Source organism: Molothrus ater, chromosome 17, assembly GCF_012460135.2.
Source record: "Molothrus ater isolate BHLD 08-10-18 breed brown headed cowbird chromosome 17, BPBGC_Mater_1.1, whole genome shotgun sequence".
NCBI lineage: Eukaryota > Metazoa > Chordata > Aves > Passeriformes > Icteridae > Molothrus > Molothrus ater.
The window spans coordinates 5,677,686-5,696,910 of NC_050494.2; the positions used below are offsets into that span (position 1 = coordinate 5,677,686).

Here is a 19,225-nt window from a genome sequence, read left to right on the forward strand (position 1 = left end):
TTGCAGCAGAGGATGGAAGCTCCAAGAAGACTGGAGTCAGTCCTGTGAGACACGTACCAGCCATGCATACTAAACCTGCCATTTAGTACACCGACAAGAAAACCCGTTTATAAGAGCTGCTGCGGAACAGAAATAAATGTCTTCAGGTTTGGCTTGAGGAAGGAGGGGTGTTTTTCTAGGCAGGCACGTGCTTCATTATCACATTACCTAAAAGAAAATAAAGCTTTGGCCCCATTTACCCTCCATTTCCTCGCAGGAGAAAGAAATTTTAAGAGCCTGCTGATGCCAGGAGAAAAACCTTGCGGGCTGATCCCTTTTTAATGCTCTTGTATGCAATGCACCAGTGCTGTCCTTGACTTAAACGAGTCAAGTGAGCCCAAACCTGCCTGATCTGCATCCTCCCCCAGCATCTCCTCGTGGTTCCTGCGGCCCCCGCACTCCAGCCTGGTGCGGTGGCGTGCAGAGGCGGACAGCGAGGGGTCAGCAATACCGATAACAGAGACTGATAACGAGGGGTCTGCGGGACAAGGGGCGCACCCACTCGCCTCCTCTCACTAGGAAATGCTCTAATTGCCCTGCGCCGGTGCCTGTGGGGGGGTCTGGCGCGGCGGGACTTCAGGGGAAGCCCCGAGGGCCCCATAGCCAGCGGAACCGGGGGCTGCGGGGCCATCGCTGTGGGGTTATCGCGGAGAGCAGCGCAAACGCCTCCCCTCAGAGCGGCCCGCCCGCCATGCGGCCCTGGGGGTGGGGCCTGCGGGCAGGGGCGGGGCTCGTATGCAAATACAGCCGGCGGGGCGGGCAGGTAGCGCATGCGCGCTGCGCGCACGGAGCCGCACGGGTTCTTACACAATGCACCGGGCCGGGCAGCCGCGGGAAGGGGGCGGGGCCTCGCATGTAAATGATGCCGAATTTTGCCGCGCCATTGGATGAGGGAAAGGAAGGAGCGGGACCGGATATGTAAAGCAGCGAGCCGGCGTAGCGTACGGTGGGGAGGTAGCGGGTCGGAGCGGTCACGCCGGCGGGGCGTGGCCCGCATGCAAATAATGCCGGCTCTGGAGGCGTGGCTCGGATGCAAATACGCGCGCGGCCGCTTCCCGCCCCCTGCCCGTCAGTCCTCTCCCCGCCGCTTTAAAAGGCGCCGCGCCTGCGCAGAGTGCCGAAACCGGGACTTAGTCTGTTACACAACCGCGCTGCGCTCCCCGCGTCCCGCTCCGCCCGGCGCTCCTCTGCCCGCCGCTCCTCCCGCTCCGCCCGGCCGCCCGCGCCTCCGGCATGAGCGGGGACCAGCTGCACAACGATTCCCAGGTGAGCGCCCCGTGCCCGCCCGCGGGGCGCGCTCCCGGGGGACCCCCGCCGCGCTGCTCGCATCTCCCCGTGCCGGCCCTGGGCTGGCCGCCTCGCCACCCCCCGTAACCCCAGCGCGGGGACCGTGCCCCGCGGCCGCCCCCATAAGTCTGGGCAGAGCCCTGTCAGCCCCGCTGTCCCCCCGCGGTGGGATGGGGGGCGGTTGGAGCGGGGGACCCGCGTGCGACCTCCGGGCTGGGCGGAGAAGGGGAGGGGGCGCCTGCCGCGCTCCCCCGGCTCGCTCCCCTTTGGGGGGCTCGGGAGGGTTCCCCTCATGAGCTGTGCGGGGGCCGGGGGGGCGCTTCACCGGTTCCCCCATCACCTTCCGCATCGCGCCGGGCTTTTCTCGTTTAGTATTTAATTCCCCTAAAAATGAGGGTGAGGGTGGGGGTGGGGGTCCCCCGGAGCGCCGCGGAGCTGGGCGTGCTGACGGTGTGTCCCTGTGTGCTCTCCCCGCAGATCGAGGCGGATTTCCGAGCGAACGGTGAGTGCGGCCCCGGCGCGCCCCTCGCACAGACATGGCGTCCCAGAGACTAAGTCCCGGCTCCGCGCTCACCGGCCCCATTGTTCCCATCGAGCTGCCAAAAGCGCCCCTTTCCCGCCGGGATCAGCCCCCCCCGACCCCCGCCGCCCCGAGTGGGGGCACCGCAGGCCCCCGATCCGAGCGCAGCGGCTCTGCCGGGGTCGCCTTTGGGCCCCGATTCCTCCCTGGAAAGTCGCCTTGTCGACGGTCGGGACTTAGTCTCTGCGCCATTTTCTTTTTCTCTCTCTCTCTCTGTGGCTTTTCTCTCCTTCTCCTCCCCGAGCTGCCGCCGAGCCGCCTCTGCAGAGGCACCGGGCCGCCATCCCCGGCACCAGCCCCTTGTAACCGAGGGGAAAGCAAAGTTTTTAGCTAAAAAAAAAAAAAAAAATTAAAAATCCCAAGTCGCCTTTTTTTTTTTTTTTTTTTTTTTTTTTTAAATCGCAGGCTCCCTCCCCCACTGCTCCCCGTCTCTGTTCTTTTGAGGGAATCCCTCCCTTCCCCTAAAATGAAAGGTGATTGCAACATGTTGCTCTTTAAAAGAAGCTGCTGCATCCATTTTAAGATCAGTCTTATTTTCTTCCTGGCTATTTAAATGATGTGACTTTAACTTGTTAGATGGGTTTTTTAAATTAAAATGAAAACCTACTTTAAAAAACCCAACAGACCATAGTGTAGACAATTCCAGAAAGGTAGACAGCATCACTTTAGGGACTTTACAAGCTAACTTTATTTTGTTCAGAAACATTTACAGGAGTCCTGTAATTTAATATATATATACACTTATATATAATTTTTGGTATATTTATATATTAATATATATGCTTAGCTGTCTATATGTATATTTATATTCATATATATATATACAGACGTACAATATTTTCTAATCAGCCTGTTGACTGCTAACTTTTTCTGGTAATTTATTAATTTTTATAGGAAGCAAGCTGATTGCAAGCCTTGTCTCATTTGATAGGTGTCAAATTGAAGGGCTTAAATAGGGTGAAAAGGAGTTGAGGGTATACAACCAACCTTTGTGTGTGTGTATTACTGTCACTGTTTGGGATGTGTGAGGAGCTCTGAGCTGTCCCCTGACTGCTGAGTTGTTAGAGGACCAAAAGGGGGTTGAAAATATCTGCTTGACTTATAGTTACACTAATTTTTAGAATGCTTCTCTGGATGATGTCCACGTGCCTGGTTGCTTTGTAGGCTATTGCGTGTAAATATTTACAGATCTACGCTTGCGAGCACCTTTCGTTCTGTCAGTTCATTGGAATGTGATTGTGTGTGTGCAGCAGGAGCAGACAGTATTAAATATGCACGTTTTGAACTCTTCATTTCCATTCTGAATTTATAGTGGGGCTCTATGAATAATTGTTATCAGGAAAAAAGGGTGCAGTGGATTTCCCAAGAAGTACGGATGTAACTCTTGAAGCATTTTTAATATACTTGCTTCATCTAAGGATCATCTTTATTTAGGGAAAAATGCTCCCTGGTAAGCTTTAGTTACTTAGTACTGTTGTACATAGAGGAAGTGATGTATATTTGACCTTTTGACTCCATCTTCCAGTGAACCTTTCAGAGGGATTTTTCTCCTCTATTGTGACCATGTGCTGTTTTATTCTTCTAAGAGCTTTAGTCATACAGCTCTTAAAACTCCTGTGGTTTTTATTTCTACCATGTGTTGAAGGAATTCAATACAGAAATTCAAAGTCAGACACCTTGATGGAAAAACCGAATTCCTGGTAAATCAAGCACACCCAACAAATCCATACCAGTGCAGGCATCAGCACCCTTTCCCTCCTACTGTAATTATTTGTGGCAGTCATGTAACATCACTGTCATTGATCAGAGGCCCCTAAACCCCAAAACCCTTTTCAGCACTGGAAGGTACGTGTAACCCTGTTAGTCTTGCTAAGGGAATAATGCTGAATAGACACTGGACTCTCTGAACTTGTGACCACCCCTGATCTCCCTGAAAATCTGTCACCTCTCTTGCTCTGAGCCTGGTTTCCCCTGCACAGGAGCTCTTTGCACTGGTGCATCGGGAATTGTCACACGCGGATGTGAGAACAGCGGCTCTCCTTCAGGCAGAGCACTGAGGCTCTTACTCTTATTTTCTTGGTTTTTGATCCTATTTAGTGGCAAAGGTTAAGAATGGGTGGTAGGAATCCCAAGTGCCAGTTTTTTTTCCCCCAGATGTTTAGAATTGGTTTGTACTCTGATTGTTGTCAGGCAGCGCTAAACAGTAAAGCCAAACTCTCCTTTTAGGCCTCCTGTATTTCACATTTGGGGGAAGGGAAGTTTTTCTGGGGGCTGGTACTGACTCATTCTAAGTGTTGAGTGTAGCAGCAGTAAACATTTTTGTTAGTTAAGAGTGTTTTGGGTGACTTTTGGCTAGTGTATCAGTAATAGGGCAGCTTAAGCACTTTGAAGCTTCCTGTTGTTATTAATGTTCCTATCTGGGTCAGTGGACACACTACCTCGAGTTGTGGTCACACAAGTTGTTGCAGCTGCAGTGGGTTGGGTGGATCTGCCCATTGTAGGTCACCACGGTGCAGCCTGGTTGTAGCTGGGTCTGGTTACACACCCATTTCATTGATAGCAGGGTAGTGCTGGGTATGAGAGGGGGTGCCAGCTGTAAGTACGTGTTCCTGGCTATTTCTTGTCATTAAATTGCCAGATCACTCTAAGCAAGAGTGTCCTGGGCAAATTCCAACTTGAGTAATTGCATTCCATGTCAATATCCAGGTTCTCCCCCTGTTTGGCTGTGGTGGGTATTTTTTTCACCTTAGCTGTATTTTTAGGATCCGTACGCATTGCAAAGAATTTCCCATGTTCAGTCCTAGCAGTGCCTGTTTGCAGACCATGCTGAGAGCAGTATTGTGCTGAAACAGCCAGCCTTTGCTGCAAGTAACATCCTTGCAGTCCTCAGCATTCAGAAGGGAAATGGAGTCCACAATTGTTGTTTCCAACTACAGCTTGGATGCTGAAAATGTCCCCACCTCCACAGATTTGGATTCTATTGAGTTTTGCCTTTAAGAGCTTTGTTACTCAGGTTGGATGTAACAACCTCTTACTACTGAGGGCAGTGAGACTAAAAGCAATTTATCTTGACTTTGAGCTCTCCCATTGTGTTTGCAGAGTGCAGTAGATAAAAATTACTGTTGTTTGCAAAATAATCAAATTGCATTCCAAAACTACTAAATTCTACTAACTGCTATTAGTGCCTTGGCTGCTCAGCAGCCTGTGATCAGAACTTGTGTAAAATCCAGAAGTGCTCAGTGTGGAGACTGAGGACATCACCCCAAGCAGTGCTTTTTGCTTCCAGTTGATTTGGCCAGTAATGTTAAGATGCAATTTGAGGTCAAGTATCACTGGAGTAACCATTACAGTGCATTAACAGAAGTCAAGTGTGAATTTGTCCAGCCTCACAGAGGTGGCTTCTGGAATTCAAACATGTTTGAAGGAGGGGCTTGCTTTAACAGTGAGTATTTTTTTGGAGAAAAAACCTGAAGCCCTTACTGGTGCAGCATCTTATCAGGAGCTGGCAGGTTTTTTTTGTTGGCCCAAGCGCTCATGGGGCATCTGTGTATTTATCAGGCTGGCAACATGAAGGAATGAGCAAGAGGGAAATTCAAATTAAATAACAGGAGTGCTGAACCAAATGCCTTACAAGTTAAGGAATTTCAGCACGTTTTGTGTTTTGCATTAAATTCATGTTTCATGGATGACAGAGCTGTGCAATAAGAGGTGTGGGTGATTTAAATGCTAACAAACTGTAGAGCAACATAGCAGAGATCTTTAGGATTTCTCAGTGGTTGTGAAACAGTCTGTTGGAGACCAGATTTGTGCTTCCTTGCTGCTGCCTTTGCTGGCGCCTTCTGGATGGGTGAGAGTTTTTTGAAGGAGAGCAGGGCCACTTCTGGCACAGGGCTGTGTGTACCTTAGCACTGCTGTTAGAGCCACTGTGCTAAACAAACTGCACGGATTTAGGAAGTGTGAAGGCACTGCCTGTGCTCTGTGTGTGTGTGACATGGCAGGGAGAAACTGTCTTTTAAGTTCCCTGGGAACACGTCTCAGGAATGCTTTAAATGTCAAATGTTTGGCAAGGGATCCAAAGTACAAAAGGTAATTAATAGTATTTAGGTGCAGATTGATATCTCTGCTGAAAATTTCCTTTGCCTTTTCTGTGATACGTGAGATGAGAATCCAGAAGAATGTAGCTTGTTCCTTCCTTGCATGGCTCCCTGCCTTTGCTCCAGACTGCAGTGCTGGTGGTGAGCCTGCATTGTGGGAAGTGCTGCCCACAGCCTCAGAACAATACTTGGGTAGTTTTAAGTCTGCAACCACTTAGATTTTTTTTTTTTTAATTTCAGAAGTATTTTACATAAGACGCCAATCTTTGCAAAATGTCTTAATTTTGTTTTTGCATTGATTTTCAATATGTTCACAGCAATCTCTTTCAGGCCTTGTTAGGGTATGACAGTGTAGCTTCACGATGGGAATTTTCAGATTGTGATAGGTGAGAGTACTCTGAAGTAAATTTATCATTCATGACACTTCTCAGAAATGTAAATAAACATATTGTTGGTAAGCTGTTCTTCACTATCATGTGCTACATAAGTTGGTTGTATTTATTTTCCCCAGCAGAAGCCTCAGAAGGGCTTTGCTAAAGACCTTGAGGTCTGTTGTGTTAATTGTTCTGACACATTCTGCATTTAGTTTAAAACTTAATGGGTGTCTGGTGGGATTGGGGAGTTGAGTGTGTTTCTGGGAGCTGCAGCTGACTTGTGTTTTTGTTAAAACTCAGCAGAATTACTTAAATGTGCTGGAAGATGTGTTTCAGGGGTTAATGGCCCGTGTGTTTCTTCCTCCTAGCGGGTTTTCTTAAGATGTTTCTTCTTTCACTCCAGTGTTAAGCACTCTCTGTTACTAATGTGTTATCAGGGCTTCTTTGTTTACTTTGTAAAACATGAAAAATTTTGAACCAGGGGACCTGTGTAAAAGTGTGCTTTTTTTACATGGCTTCATGTAAATTAGACACACAGCTCATAAATGTGATCAAGCACAAATCAGATTTAATTTCATTTACAACTGTGACTTCAGATATTGTTAGATAGTTCATTGAATTCCAACCTCCTGAGTTGCACTGTCAGCAGAAACTGCAATAATATGTAATTATAGCAAGTACTTAACATCTCATTGACTCAAATTCCTCTGTTAATGATTTCACTGGATTCCTGTTAAAGTAATACCTGCTGAAATAGCACAAGCCACTGCCCTGTTAGAGGGAGGCTCCAGGTCAGATTCTTCCTGGTGTTGTAAATTGCTGTAGTTCTGCTAAAACCAATGGAGCACTGACAGTGTATCTGCTTTTTTGTTACTGGACTGCAGGGATGGGCTTTAATGTCACAGTGACTATTTAAGAGAAATACAGTTTAACCTAGGAAATATTTTTTTTTCCTGTGGCTTTTCAAGATGGGACAGTTTCTCTTTCAAGTCTGCTTGAGCTGGTTGTGCTGATTCAGTTTCTCATATCCTTGTAGAACATGTAGAGCATTCACAAATATTTATTGGCTTATTAAATTTAATTGATTTTGTGGCTTCCAGTTTTATAGATACTGCTCCCCATTTAATAGAAAACCTCATACTCCAAAACATGGGAGCAAAGTCTATTTAGTGTTATATATGCTGCTTCTGCCTGGGTTTTTGAAGGTCTGTGTCTTAGCTTTCCAAATCTGAGAGAAGATAGTTGATGTTGAAATCAGTGTTTGTTACATTGCTGTCCTGGGACTGTCCCTTTTGACAGAGCATATGACACATCTGCCTGTACCTTCTCCCTGCAGGACTCTCTGTTCTGAGCTGTTCAGCATGTCAGCATTCAAATGTGGATCATCTTTAGATTTCAGAATCCTCCTGGTCAGGGAATGAGAAAAGGATATGAGCTTGCTGTGGTTTCAGCAGCAAGTTTGCTGCTGTTCTGCTCTTCTGAAAAAAACAGTAGAAAATAAATGTAAAACCCGGTTCATAGGTGCAGTAGGATTTAAAAGGATAGCTCCTTTTAAAGTGCTCCCAGTTACTGTTGTCCTTACTCTGCCAGTAGCTCCCTGCTCCAGTGAGTTCCCCTGTGTGTGCTCTGGTGGCTTCCACTGTCCATCAGTGGTTGAACACTGGAATTACTACAGTGTGGAAGTGCTGTTCCAGGCAGAGCAGAGAGAGCCTTTTCTGCTGCAGGCTCCTGCTATTCCCTAGCTCAGCTGAACACGCTGTAGTAGTGCTTTCCCGGTGTGTATGAGACTACAGTATTTTTAGCACAGCGTTTGTTCAAAATGTCCTGGCTGACATAAATGCTAAATAGTTCCAGTGGATTTAATGAGGTTTATAGTTGGAAATATTTTCGTCTTGAATGCTTGCTTTTTAAACTACTGATCTTAGTCAATGCTGTAATATCTTGTGGTGTCACAGCGAGAGTTAGGACTTTAGGAAGGTGATGTGAAAAGAAAGGGAGAAGGTTAATTTTAGATTCTTGTGACCTGTATGGTGTAAGGAGGATTAAAAAATTGGTTTTGGCTTCAAAAATATGAGCATACCTGCATGTTTTCAAGTGGAGATTTGGTTTCTAAATTTGACTTCTGTAGCTGCTCAGCTGATGAACAAGTGAGAGCTCCAGAATTCAGAATGAAAATGGAGAATGTGAAGCAGTAGTCAGTCTTCCTGAAATTTGTTCTTTTGTAACGTGTACTTAGCATCAATGATTCCCTGACTTCTTTGAGAAAAAATTAGGACTTTTTAAAAAATCCCTCTCTGTATCAGCAGGAGCAGTGGCAGGAAATACATTTTTGTGCCAGTCCTTGCAACAAACAATAATCTGGGAGATCCTCCAACTGGTGGAGATCAGACTTGATGCTTTTGGAGATGTGGGAGACCTTGGCAATTAGTTCTCTATTAATACTAATGATGGAGATGGAGTTCTGTAGTGAGGGAAGATGTAGGAGGAGGACAGCGGTTCAAGTAAGAATTGACTCACAAATTTTCTAGTGTTGTCACAGAGTTCTGGTGATGTTTTCCATCATCTCAAGGCCTGTTTCTCTGCTAGAATAAAATACTCTACTGCTGCTTCACCCTAGGGAAGTTCACCTTGTTTCATGGCTGTTACTTGAGTCTGAACAGTTTCTCTCGAAGGTGGTTGCAGCAGTAGTTCAGTTTGGAAGAATGACTTGCACTGACAGCTGCTCTGGGCTTGGGATCTGCCTGTTCCCAATATGAAGGAGTCCCAAGGACGGGCAGCAGTGAGCATGCCTTACTTCTGTCTTGGGAGGCTTTGGAGGTGGGGGCTGGAAAATGTCTGAAGTGCTTATCTTGATGGGATGGGGGCAGTGCAGGCTCACTGGAGGCACAGCAGGAAAAGTTAGCGTAGGTGCTTGTCACTCAGCCTCGGCAGACAGTGTCTCCTCAAGAAAAACACCCTGCATCTCCACCTGGACTACTTAAACCCCTGCCTAAGTCTGAAGGTGTTGACTTCTGAAATTGGGATGATGGCAGGGTAAAGAGGGACAGCATCAGACTGTTGGGAATTGGTTTTAATTGGAAGCTCCTGTCAGTCTCAAAGAGACAAAAGTTGCTTCCCACAGAGCTTCCGATCAGCCGAGGTTTTTGGATTCCTTATTGATATTTTTGACGTGAGTGTATTTGTTCATGTTCACAAGCTTGCCATATGCTTTGTGCAGTTGTGAGCTGTGTGGGTGTCCCTCTATGTATTTTTATCTTATACCTTCGTCAGAGAAGGAGCTTTTTAAGGAGTGTTAGCAAGACAATGGCTTTCTTCTCTATTAGTATTGCAGAATGCTGAGCCTCATGGTACCCATCAAAAGATGGAGATTTTCCTTCATAATTCTGCCCAGCATAGACATGTTACAGACAGATGGACATTCATGGAATTCAGCTTTGCAGCAGAGTAATTCTGCAGCTGCCTGTATCTTTCCATCACTGGAGAGAGATTGATTTCTGCCTCAGGAAAGCTTGGAGTGTACTTGCAGCTTCACTAAAATATTTTTATCAGTCTGTGTAACTCATCTTTGGCCATGTCCATTAAACTCATGTTCCATGGTGGGGATGTACTTGTGTCCTGGTTTTGGGCAGGCTGCAGTTAAGTTTCTTCATAGTAGCTGGTACAGTGCTGTGCTTTTGGATTTGGTATGAGAATAGTGTTGATAACACACTGATGTTTTAGTTGTTTGGACAACTAGCTAAGTGCCTGCTAGGTCTCATCAGCTGCAGTGTACAGCTGACAGTCTCTTTCACACACACAGCATTCAGCACATAGTGCAGCTTTATTTGGGGGAGAAATACTCTTACATTCTCAATGAAGGCATAGTTCTGGTTCTTCATGATGTCCATTTTCTTCCATAATGCTATTTTTCAGTGGTTTTCTAAAAATAAGACCCTGGTGGCTTTTATTCCTTATTGCTCATTTTTGTAATCCCAGTCATTGATTTGCATAGTGTTACTAATTTTTGCAGCAAGCATCTAGGACCTCAGTAGTTGAATATTTTGCTGTGTTTAAGAAAAAATTATAAGAAGAAATTAAATATGAGATCTGGTGTTGAACATGCATAAACTGCATACAGCTTTTCTGCCTAAAATCCACTGTTTGGCTGCCCTGAAATAAGTTTTACCAAATGCTTTGGAATTTCTGAAGTGTTGGGCTCACTCTATTACTCAGTGTATGCAGCAGGAAATTGGAAGTTGTCTTGTTTCCATCCAAATGTCTTGTCAGTTTGGTGCAGCTAGATGTGTGGCAGTGTCTAAAGGGAATAATTTTAAGAATTTTTAAGAACAGTTTTTTTAGACATTGGCCAGAGATGTGGCTTCATAGTTAAAAAGTCAAGAAAATAATTCCTAGGGATGGAGCAATCCCCAAGTGCAGATAGCTTTTTAATTTTTTCCTGGCATTTGTCACATACTCTGCTCTGTTGCCTAACACAGCTTCTGACACACAAGAGCATGAACTTGTAGAGTGTTATCCAGAACATTTTTTCTTTCATTTGTCACTTCTGTACACATTTTCAATTGAACAACATTGCAACAGCTTTTCCTGTGCATGTAACATGGAATAGATGACCTGTACTTTAGGGCCAGGGCAATGTACTTTAGTTGAACTTTTTATTGATGGCAATATTTTACTACTCAAGGCTTATCCTGGTATTTGAACGAGGGCCAGACTTGTCAAAACAGCTGCTCCTCTTCCTCTGAGGTTGCACTTTCTTGTTTTGCAGAGGTGGCTTATAAAGACCTTTTAGGAGAGAAGACACTTCAGCGTTTTTTCTCCCTTTAAACTATAGAGTCTGTTGCAGATTTTTCAGTAGCTGGAGGTGGAGTTGAGAAACATGGTGATCTTCTAAGTAAAAGGCAGAGATTTCTGGAGTTAGTGTTTAAGCACAACTTGTAAGCAGAGTTTTAGGAGGAGAAAATTGCAGGTAGTAGCAGGAGACAGACCCCCTGTTACATACAGTCTCTTTGGAGACCTGATAACCGGGTGGTAGGCTGTCTTCCTTCATCTGCTCTGCAGCAGATGCAAGAGGATGGAGTTTGTGCTGTCCTTAGGGAGATTAGTAGCTGATAAGTTGGCAATTCTTATTCCAGCTTCTGGTTTGGTGCAGTGCTGCCTTGCCAGCTGTCACCTTGTCTGGAGTGCTCGGTGCTCTGCTCAGGACATGAGGGTGGAGGGTTCAATGTGAAGAGAGACTCTTTTGAAGCTGAAGGCAGGAAGCACCAGGGAGGGACATTTTGTTACTCATGGATGCTGTGTCTGGGTTTAAGGTCATTTGTGCTGTACATTGTTATCTTGTCCTCAGGCCATATTGTTTAAATAGGCAGCACAATGGGGAAAGAGGGAGTACTATGCTCTTCTCAGAGCTGGAGAAACCAGAACATAGTGGAGTGATTTTTTCCAGCACAGAAATAGATGTAAAGCTGTCTGGCTGGGATGGAGATTCAGTTCCATCTTGGACACTTGCTTCTGACTTTTAATTCATTCTCCAGCTTAAGACTGAGGTGCTTATCAAAGGGCAGCACATAGTAAAAAAAAAAAAAAGGAGCTTCTGCAGTTTTAGCATATTGTTATATGCAAATCTCATCTCAGGGGCTAAGGTGGGCATTTTTTTCTGTGGTGCTATATTATTTTACAAATACTTATGATACAGTACAAATTAGAAATGTTGTGTGGAAGGTTCTGCAATTAATGAAATCACTGGATTTGCAATAGAGAGATGGTGTCTTCCTGGTTTGTGTGTAGGGTTCTGGTATCAAGTACATCAGTCTCTTGCACCATACAGCCACCTTGCCGTGAGTGTCTCCTAACTGGGCCTGGAGCAATAGGAAGAGCAAATTATGTCTTCTCCCACTTTGTGAATGCTTGTGAATGTGTGAGTAAGATCAGTTTTTGGAAAGATAAAATAGCTGGGATGGGCAGGTACTGGTTTAAACTTGCCTTAGGAAGGCACCTTACAAGTCAGACGAGCACTCTCCAGTTTAATCCAGCCTTTTGGGAAACGGGAAGCTGGAGCTCTTTGGAGATCCATGTGAAGGGGATGATTCATTGCAACACAAGCAGCATGTACAAAATGGAGGGATGAAGGAGAGCTAGTGACGTACTCTGAGGTTTGTTCTCTAGAGTTAATGACCACCAGATGGGGAATAAAAGGCAGCCTGCTTTTCTTTTGAGGACCTGGGAATGTCATTGAGGCTGTTAAAATGTGCTATATCTGTGGTAATGCTGCTTGTGCACAGCAAAGCCTTTGATGTGTGGATCAGAGTTAACTTTCCTTGCTGGGGTTTCCCCTCAACACTTGGCTTTTGGCTGAAGGTGAGATTCTTGCAGTGTGGTTTACAGAGCACCTCAAGGATACAGAGCAAAAGTCTTTGTGTGCTTTCTGCAGTAGAAAAAGTGAGGTGCAGGTTGTGTTCCTGTGCACAGTGTAAGCAGCCAGACACCCAGGGGCAGTTGGTTCATGTGGACAGAACTGCAGTGTGAGATGAACTCATAAACAGTGACCCTGGTTAACTTCTGCAGTGTTGCCCAATCCCTCTGTAGGTGTCATCTCCATCCGTCTTTGCAGTAAGCAAGCACTGGCACAAATCAGAGTCTGAATGTCAGGGCTGTTAACTCTGATGCTCACAAGTTGTCATCCTAGAAGTGTGTAGGTGTTTGGGTTACTTCGTCTTGCTCCATCAGATGGGACATCTCTCCAGCTGTCCAGGATACCTTTGGACATGAACGTGGAAAACATTTGCATTTTTCAAGAGCCTTTTACACTTTTGCATCTCCTCTCCTCCTGCCTTCTTCCTACTCCAAAACCTGGAGGACTGTCAGAGGAGCCATCATCTTGTCTGAGTCATGTTATCATAGCTGTGTATGTCACCTGCACTTCATTAGGGAGCATAAGCAGGCTGTCCTTGAAATACCTGTTTTTATGAGTAGATAGAGCCCTCTAATTTAAAATATGCTGCTCTCTGGATTTTGGTAGCTGTCATAAACAGTGTCTTTCTTTTATCATCAAGTGGGCTTATTCAGCATCACCTGTGTCTAAAGGAAGCTGCTTCCTGGGTTTTAGGCTGTTGTAATCATATAGATATAAAAAGTACAGCTTGGCAGCTTTAGTTGTCAGCATGAAGTCTTGGGAGAGCCCAGCACAGAGTAGCTTTATTTGCCCCAGTCTATAGTTTGTCTTGCAGTAGATGGAGGCTGCAGCTGGCAATAGATGGCTATCCCAGTAATTTAATTCTTAAATTGAATCCTGGGCAAAAGGCAGAAGCAGTTGAACTGGCAAGTGCATCATTTTCTTGTTTCAGAAGTGAAGGTGTAAAGCTGTTGTTCTGGAAGCGCTGCTTTCTGTCTAACACATTTTCCCCTTCCTTCCTGTCCTGCCCTGTTGTTGTGACTTCTGTCCACTGATGCATAATTGTCAGTTTATGGTTTTGTTCCACATCACTGTCAAAACATGAGCTTGTCTGTGCACAGCAAAACATGAATTTACATTTGAACCATAGCCTGAGTTAAAATTCTCCTTCCCTGTGTTCATGAGTGGGCCTCTCCTGCAACACTCATCCTGGGCAATATTTGCCTCTTTCAAGAATCTGATAGATTTTTCTTCAAAGCTGCCAGTGTTGTCTTTGCACACTAGCTGAATCTGGTCTATGTGCACTTCAGCAAGCTGGGTACACGGCTGCTGACAGCAGGAATAGTGAGTTCAGCAGGGGCACTGGATCTCCCAGGAGCCAATCTGTGCTTGGGCTGTGCCCATGCTGCTCAGTGTGCTTGGTGAGAATGTGAAACGATGCTGACACCACGGCCACATTTCTGAGGGATCAGAGCTTTGCTAAGCCTTTGTGTACTGAAGTTAGGGTGTATTTTTAAATTACTTCCTTTGTAGGGAATGAGCTGTGGAGCATTGTTTTGTGAAATAAGTCCCCTGTAGCTGTATTTCACAATAGCATGAAACAGTGTTCAAAACAGATGTGAGCTTCATTTATTAAGGGCAGAATTAGTTTGGTTTTAATTTAAGTTTTTGTGTTTTTTCTCCCTTTTTGTAAATACCCCATCCATTCACCCCAGCACAGGAGCCTCATGGTCAGATTCTAATCCAGAGTAAGAAAACTTGAATTCCAAAGGGAATTTGTTAGTGTGTGGGTTTTTTTTTTAGATAAATTTTTATAATGTCTTTTTGTGTGTGTTAACATTTTAATTTCAGCAGAGCTTTGGAATTAGTGTTTGGCAATTAGCTCCATAGGTAACCAGAGTCAAACATGGCCTGACTTTAATTGTTATTCCCCAGTACTAAGAAAAGTATTTAAAAATTATTGTAGTACAGGGACTACAAACAAATATAATGGTAATCTTTATCATAGTAGCTCCAGAGGCCGGACAAGTAAGTTTTCAAGTTGCTTTCAGTTCTGGAAAGATAAAGTGTTCAGAAGGGCTTTCTTCTAAGCATCCATGAAGTGTTTGAAGGTTCAAGAGTTAATGCAGATTTGTGTAATTTCGAGGTTTGTGACAGGTCTCTTATATCCAGGTCTGATGGTGGTGTCATTTGGTCAGCAAGTGTCAGGGACACTTGTTCAGTTCCTCATCCTGTGAGCTCAGGCTCTTTTTTAAATCTTTCCTGCCTCTTCCTCACCACAGCCAGGTATTCTTACAGTGTGTATATACTACTAGGTGGTGTATTCAGCACTTTGCTAACTACAGGTATGTGATTCCCCAGATCCTGTCATCTGAATGGGTTTAGTTACATTCAGATCAAATTACTTGGGGAGATTGGTACTTCAAAAAGGCACAGACTAATGTTGTCAGGCATCTTTGTACACCAAGAATCAGAAGATGTTTCTTCCCTGTAGGTCACTGCAGTTTTCCCTTGCACTTAATCCACCCAGAATTACCCTTGTACATCAGATGTGCACGTAGTTCATAGAACACTTTGTTATGGAACAAATGCTGGGCATGACCTTAACTGTATTTTTCATAGTAGCAAAGTTAGATGGGTTTTTTGTTTGTTTTTTAGCATATCGTGCTTGGTATTAGCAAATTACCTCCTTGTTTTATTTGTCCCTGCTTATGGCTTTCACTTAAAAAGGAAAATTGCAGCTTCTCTATCAGGGTAGCTGTCTTACTGGGAAGTGCAACAGGATTCTACTACTTGTCACAGTGAATGCAGTGACAGAAAGTGTCTTGATTTATGTTTTGATCTCAAGTAACTCATACTCTAAAGTCTCTTGTTGTGAAAACCTAATGCTGAACTGTTTCTCTGGTTGTAGATCCTTTCTTGAGCAGAGACTACTGCACTGCTTTACCTCGAACTTAGGAAACCAGGTTGAACTTAAATTGTATCCAACAAATTTGGGATATTCAGTACAACATCAGGAGAAGAAAAGTATTCCTGTTACAAGTTGTTACTTAATTCTCAATTTTATTAAACACTTTTCTTCAGGAGTATCTTGAGCTGTTGGAGCAGCTGCTTAGTTTTGAGGATGGCCTGTGAAGTTAAGTATCTCATGTTGTTTGCTAATATTCAGAATAGTTAGTCACAATTATTCTTTCTTCTGGTATTAGGGCTACTTGTCATGCAGCTTTCTCCACTTATGGGCCCTGTTTAGTATTACACAGCCCATTAATGAAAGCAGAAGGCTCCAGGCTTTCACTGTTGGAGCCTTTTTACATCTGACAGGATCAAGTAAAAGGTGATCGCAGGTCGCAGTTGTGACTACAGGAAAATGAGCAAATTTTCCCTGGTCTGCTGGAGACTGGAGTACAGGAAATAAGATAATTGCTAGTTCAAAAAATAATGTGGTACACTTTAAAACTTGCAGAATAATGTCAGTGAAATGCTTGGAAACTCAAACAGATTAAATGTATTTGGATATTGCAGTTTCAGAAACTGCTGGGGCTGCTGTGCACTCCTGGGTAAAGCTGAACTTGCTCAGAGGAGAGTAAGCCTGGCTCTCTGCTGGATACCTGGATAATGCTCTCACTCCCACATGTGATTTTGTCTAGCACAGGCTTGAAATATTTGGGAGACCAGGACAGGAGGGAATGGTGCAGCTGCTGCTCTGGGCTCTTAGTGTGAGAGCAAAGTGTGAAATCAGCTGGAGTGGCTGCAGCTTCCATGCTGGTATTAGTCATTAATGTAAAATTGATAATAAATTTTAATAGAGGTATTGATTCAATTTTGACTCTAGTAAGAATTATCATAACTTTAAAAAAAAATGTCTCAACATATATAAAACTGGCAGCCAAGAAATTTCAAAATATTTCATAGCATTAGAGCTGAATCATTCAGGAATAAATTATGAGATTGTAAATAGTCTTAGATGTTCATCTTGTTTCCTTTGCCTATTTTTGCTGTAAAATAATCAAGTGGAAATAAATATTTCGTAATGCATTGGAATACCCCTGAAAATAAGATTTATAACTTGGGTTTCTCACTTTAGGTTATATTAAAGAGAAATAATAGAGCCTTGAATCTTTATGGTTGCTTCTGTACTGCTCATAGTTTTTCAAGCATGTTTCTACTCCTCTCACCAGAGAACATTTTAAAAATATCAGGTTTCATGTTCAGAAAACTGGAAAGTAGAGAATGTGATTATGTTGCAGTAGCTGTAGAGCAGAAGCTCTGATATGATGGGAGCCTTTAGCTAAGCACTTGGAGTCTGAAGTGTAGTGATAAATGAACTTTTGATGACACTCTGCACCTGCAACCTATTTCCTTTGGTTTAAACAGCTCATTTAGTGACTGTGGTAGTGGAGGGCATTTGAAAGCTAAGAAGAAAAAGCTGTTTCCACAACTTGTTATTTCTGCGTAGGTAAAGAAAGGACTGCTCTTAAAATTGAAGCACAGGGTAACCAGAATTGATTCAGTTCAGTTTTTGAGGATTATGCTTGCTTTCTTTTACATGGGAAACAAATTACATAAACGTTTCCTCCCCTTCATGTCTTATTCAAGGCAGATTTGAGTTCTTCATGGGGTGGAATCTGAAAATGTTAACCGTGTGTTCCATGAAGAGATGCTAGCTATAAGTTTTTAAAAAATGGAAAGAAAAAAAAAGAAAACAAACTAGCAAACAAAGCACAACAAAAAAACCCTCACCAAACTGATAATACATTGCATGGAGTTTTTTAATTGAAGAAGCTAGGAGTGTACCATGCATAATAATGTAGCCACAGCCTTTTATCCTGTGTCAATAGGTTATGCTTTATATTCAGGTATTTGTAATGGTGTGATGTAACAGTTGTCAACTAGTGAGATTTGGCCTGGATTTAACATAATAAACAGATTACAGCTGCATGAAGAGATTAAAATCAGTGACTTAAAGTAACATTTTGTAAATTGAAGACTTCCAGTGGAATTTAGTGCAGCTACTTATTAAAATATTGCCTTTAAATCGACCGTGTCCTACACTGCTCTGCTGATCCTTCTTTCTGCACCCTCTTTCCCTTCCTTCAGAAGACTCTGGAGTACAGTAGTGTAGAAATCTCAACCGTCATTAAACATTTACGTTGTGTTTACTTTCTTGTGTGTTTTAGCTGGAATCAGATTTCTTCTTGTATGCTAATTGTGGTAAAATCCCCTTAAGGCAGGGGAATTGCATTCCCTCCCTTGACTTGAGAATGGGACTTGTGGCAAGGCAGATTCTGATAAAATGCTTCTAGACACTGCTGGAATTGGCCTCTTGTGGGTGAGTGATCAATTAACTCACCCACAATGGGGACAGAGGTGAAATCGGGCTGTATCCATCCAGTGCAGCCCTACACTTTAAAGGAATCACTGTAGATACAAGGAAAAAAAAATGACCCAACCAAAAAAATCCTGTCTGGGATCATCGTGGGAGTTGCTCCTACAGTGAGGACCCAGTTCAAGTGTAATAAAAGTAAGTTCTCAGTCTTCTCAAACAAATTTATTCTAAGACTTTGGCCATGCTACCCCATCAGTTCAGCTTAATGGGAATGATATTAAACAAGTAGGAGAATAGTCTGACTCTGGTGCATCAAGCAGTGGTATTGCATGGTAGATTTAAAGCTTCTATCAGCCACTTTCTTTGTCTTGTGCATTCAGTTTACAGTCTCAAACCAAGCATTGCAGAGGCTTGTTCCCAAGGGTGCTGCCTCTTTAGTCTTTCCTCCCTACAGCAAGCAGGAGCCCAGCACTGGCCAAAGCCACACGGAGCTGTCAAGGCGTGGTTAATAAAAGGCTTTGAGCAACTGCCATTAGAGCCTCTCCCTGAGGACGCTGAGCATGTACCACTCCCATGTGTATGAACTGTGTGATCCTGGCTGCTCACACAGGCTGGCCATCCACTGCTGCAGGAGAGGCACGTCAATGCAACTGCTTTTTTATTCCCCCCTGATTTGTTACACTTTTCCTTGGAGGAGCCCTTGTTCTGGATTAAACCCAGGTCAGTCAAACACACCAGCCCTGTCCTGGTGTGGTATTGGTGTGAACACAGACTCTGTGTGAGCTGCTCTTGGGATATCACTCTTGTGCTAAGGAGGTGTCAGGATTCCAGGTAGTCTTTACAAAAAACTTCTTTTCCGTGAATCCAAGTACAGCAGTGATTTACACAGCCAGCAAGAGAAAGCGTTTTTCTAGTTGACATCATTGCAAGGTGATTACTCCTGACAACACAGCAGGTTTTTGTAATCTACTACAGTTTTTAAACTTCACCCCAAAATAATATCAACCTATTTTTAAAATACAGGTTGATATATAGGCTGAAGTCTCTGTTACCGTTTGTAAGGACTAGAATTTGTCATTGTTTGCCCCTGTTTTCTCCTGGTTCACCTTGTAAGTTTGCATGCAGTAATCAGCTGTT

The 19,225-nt window shown here is 44.0% G+C and overlaps 1 protein-coding gene across 1 annotated transcript in view; it reads left to right on the forward strand.

Annotated features, from left to right (window-relative positions):
- Window positions 1-1,172: 1,172 nt before the first annotated feature.
- The window catches only part of TOP1 (DNA topoisomerase I), a 65,953-nt gene continuing 47,900 nt past the window's right edge, over window positions 1,173-19,225 (forward strand). The window contains exons 1-2 of the mRNA XM_054516657.1: window positions 1,173-1,305; window positions 1,804-1,828. Coding sequence (XP_054372632.1) covers window positions 1,273-1,305; window positions 1,804-1,828 — 58 coding nt within the window. The 5' untranslated portion in view covers window positions 1,173-1,272. The remainder of the gene's footprint in view (window positions 1,306-1,803; window positions 1,829-19,225) is intronic.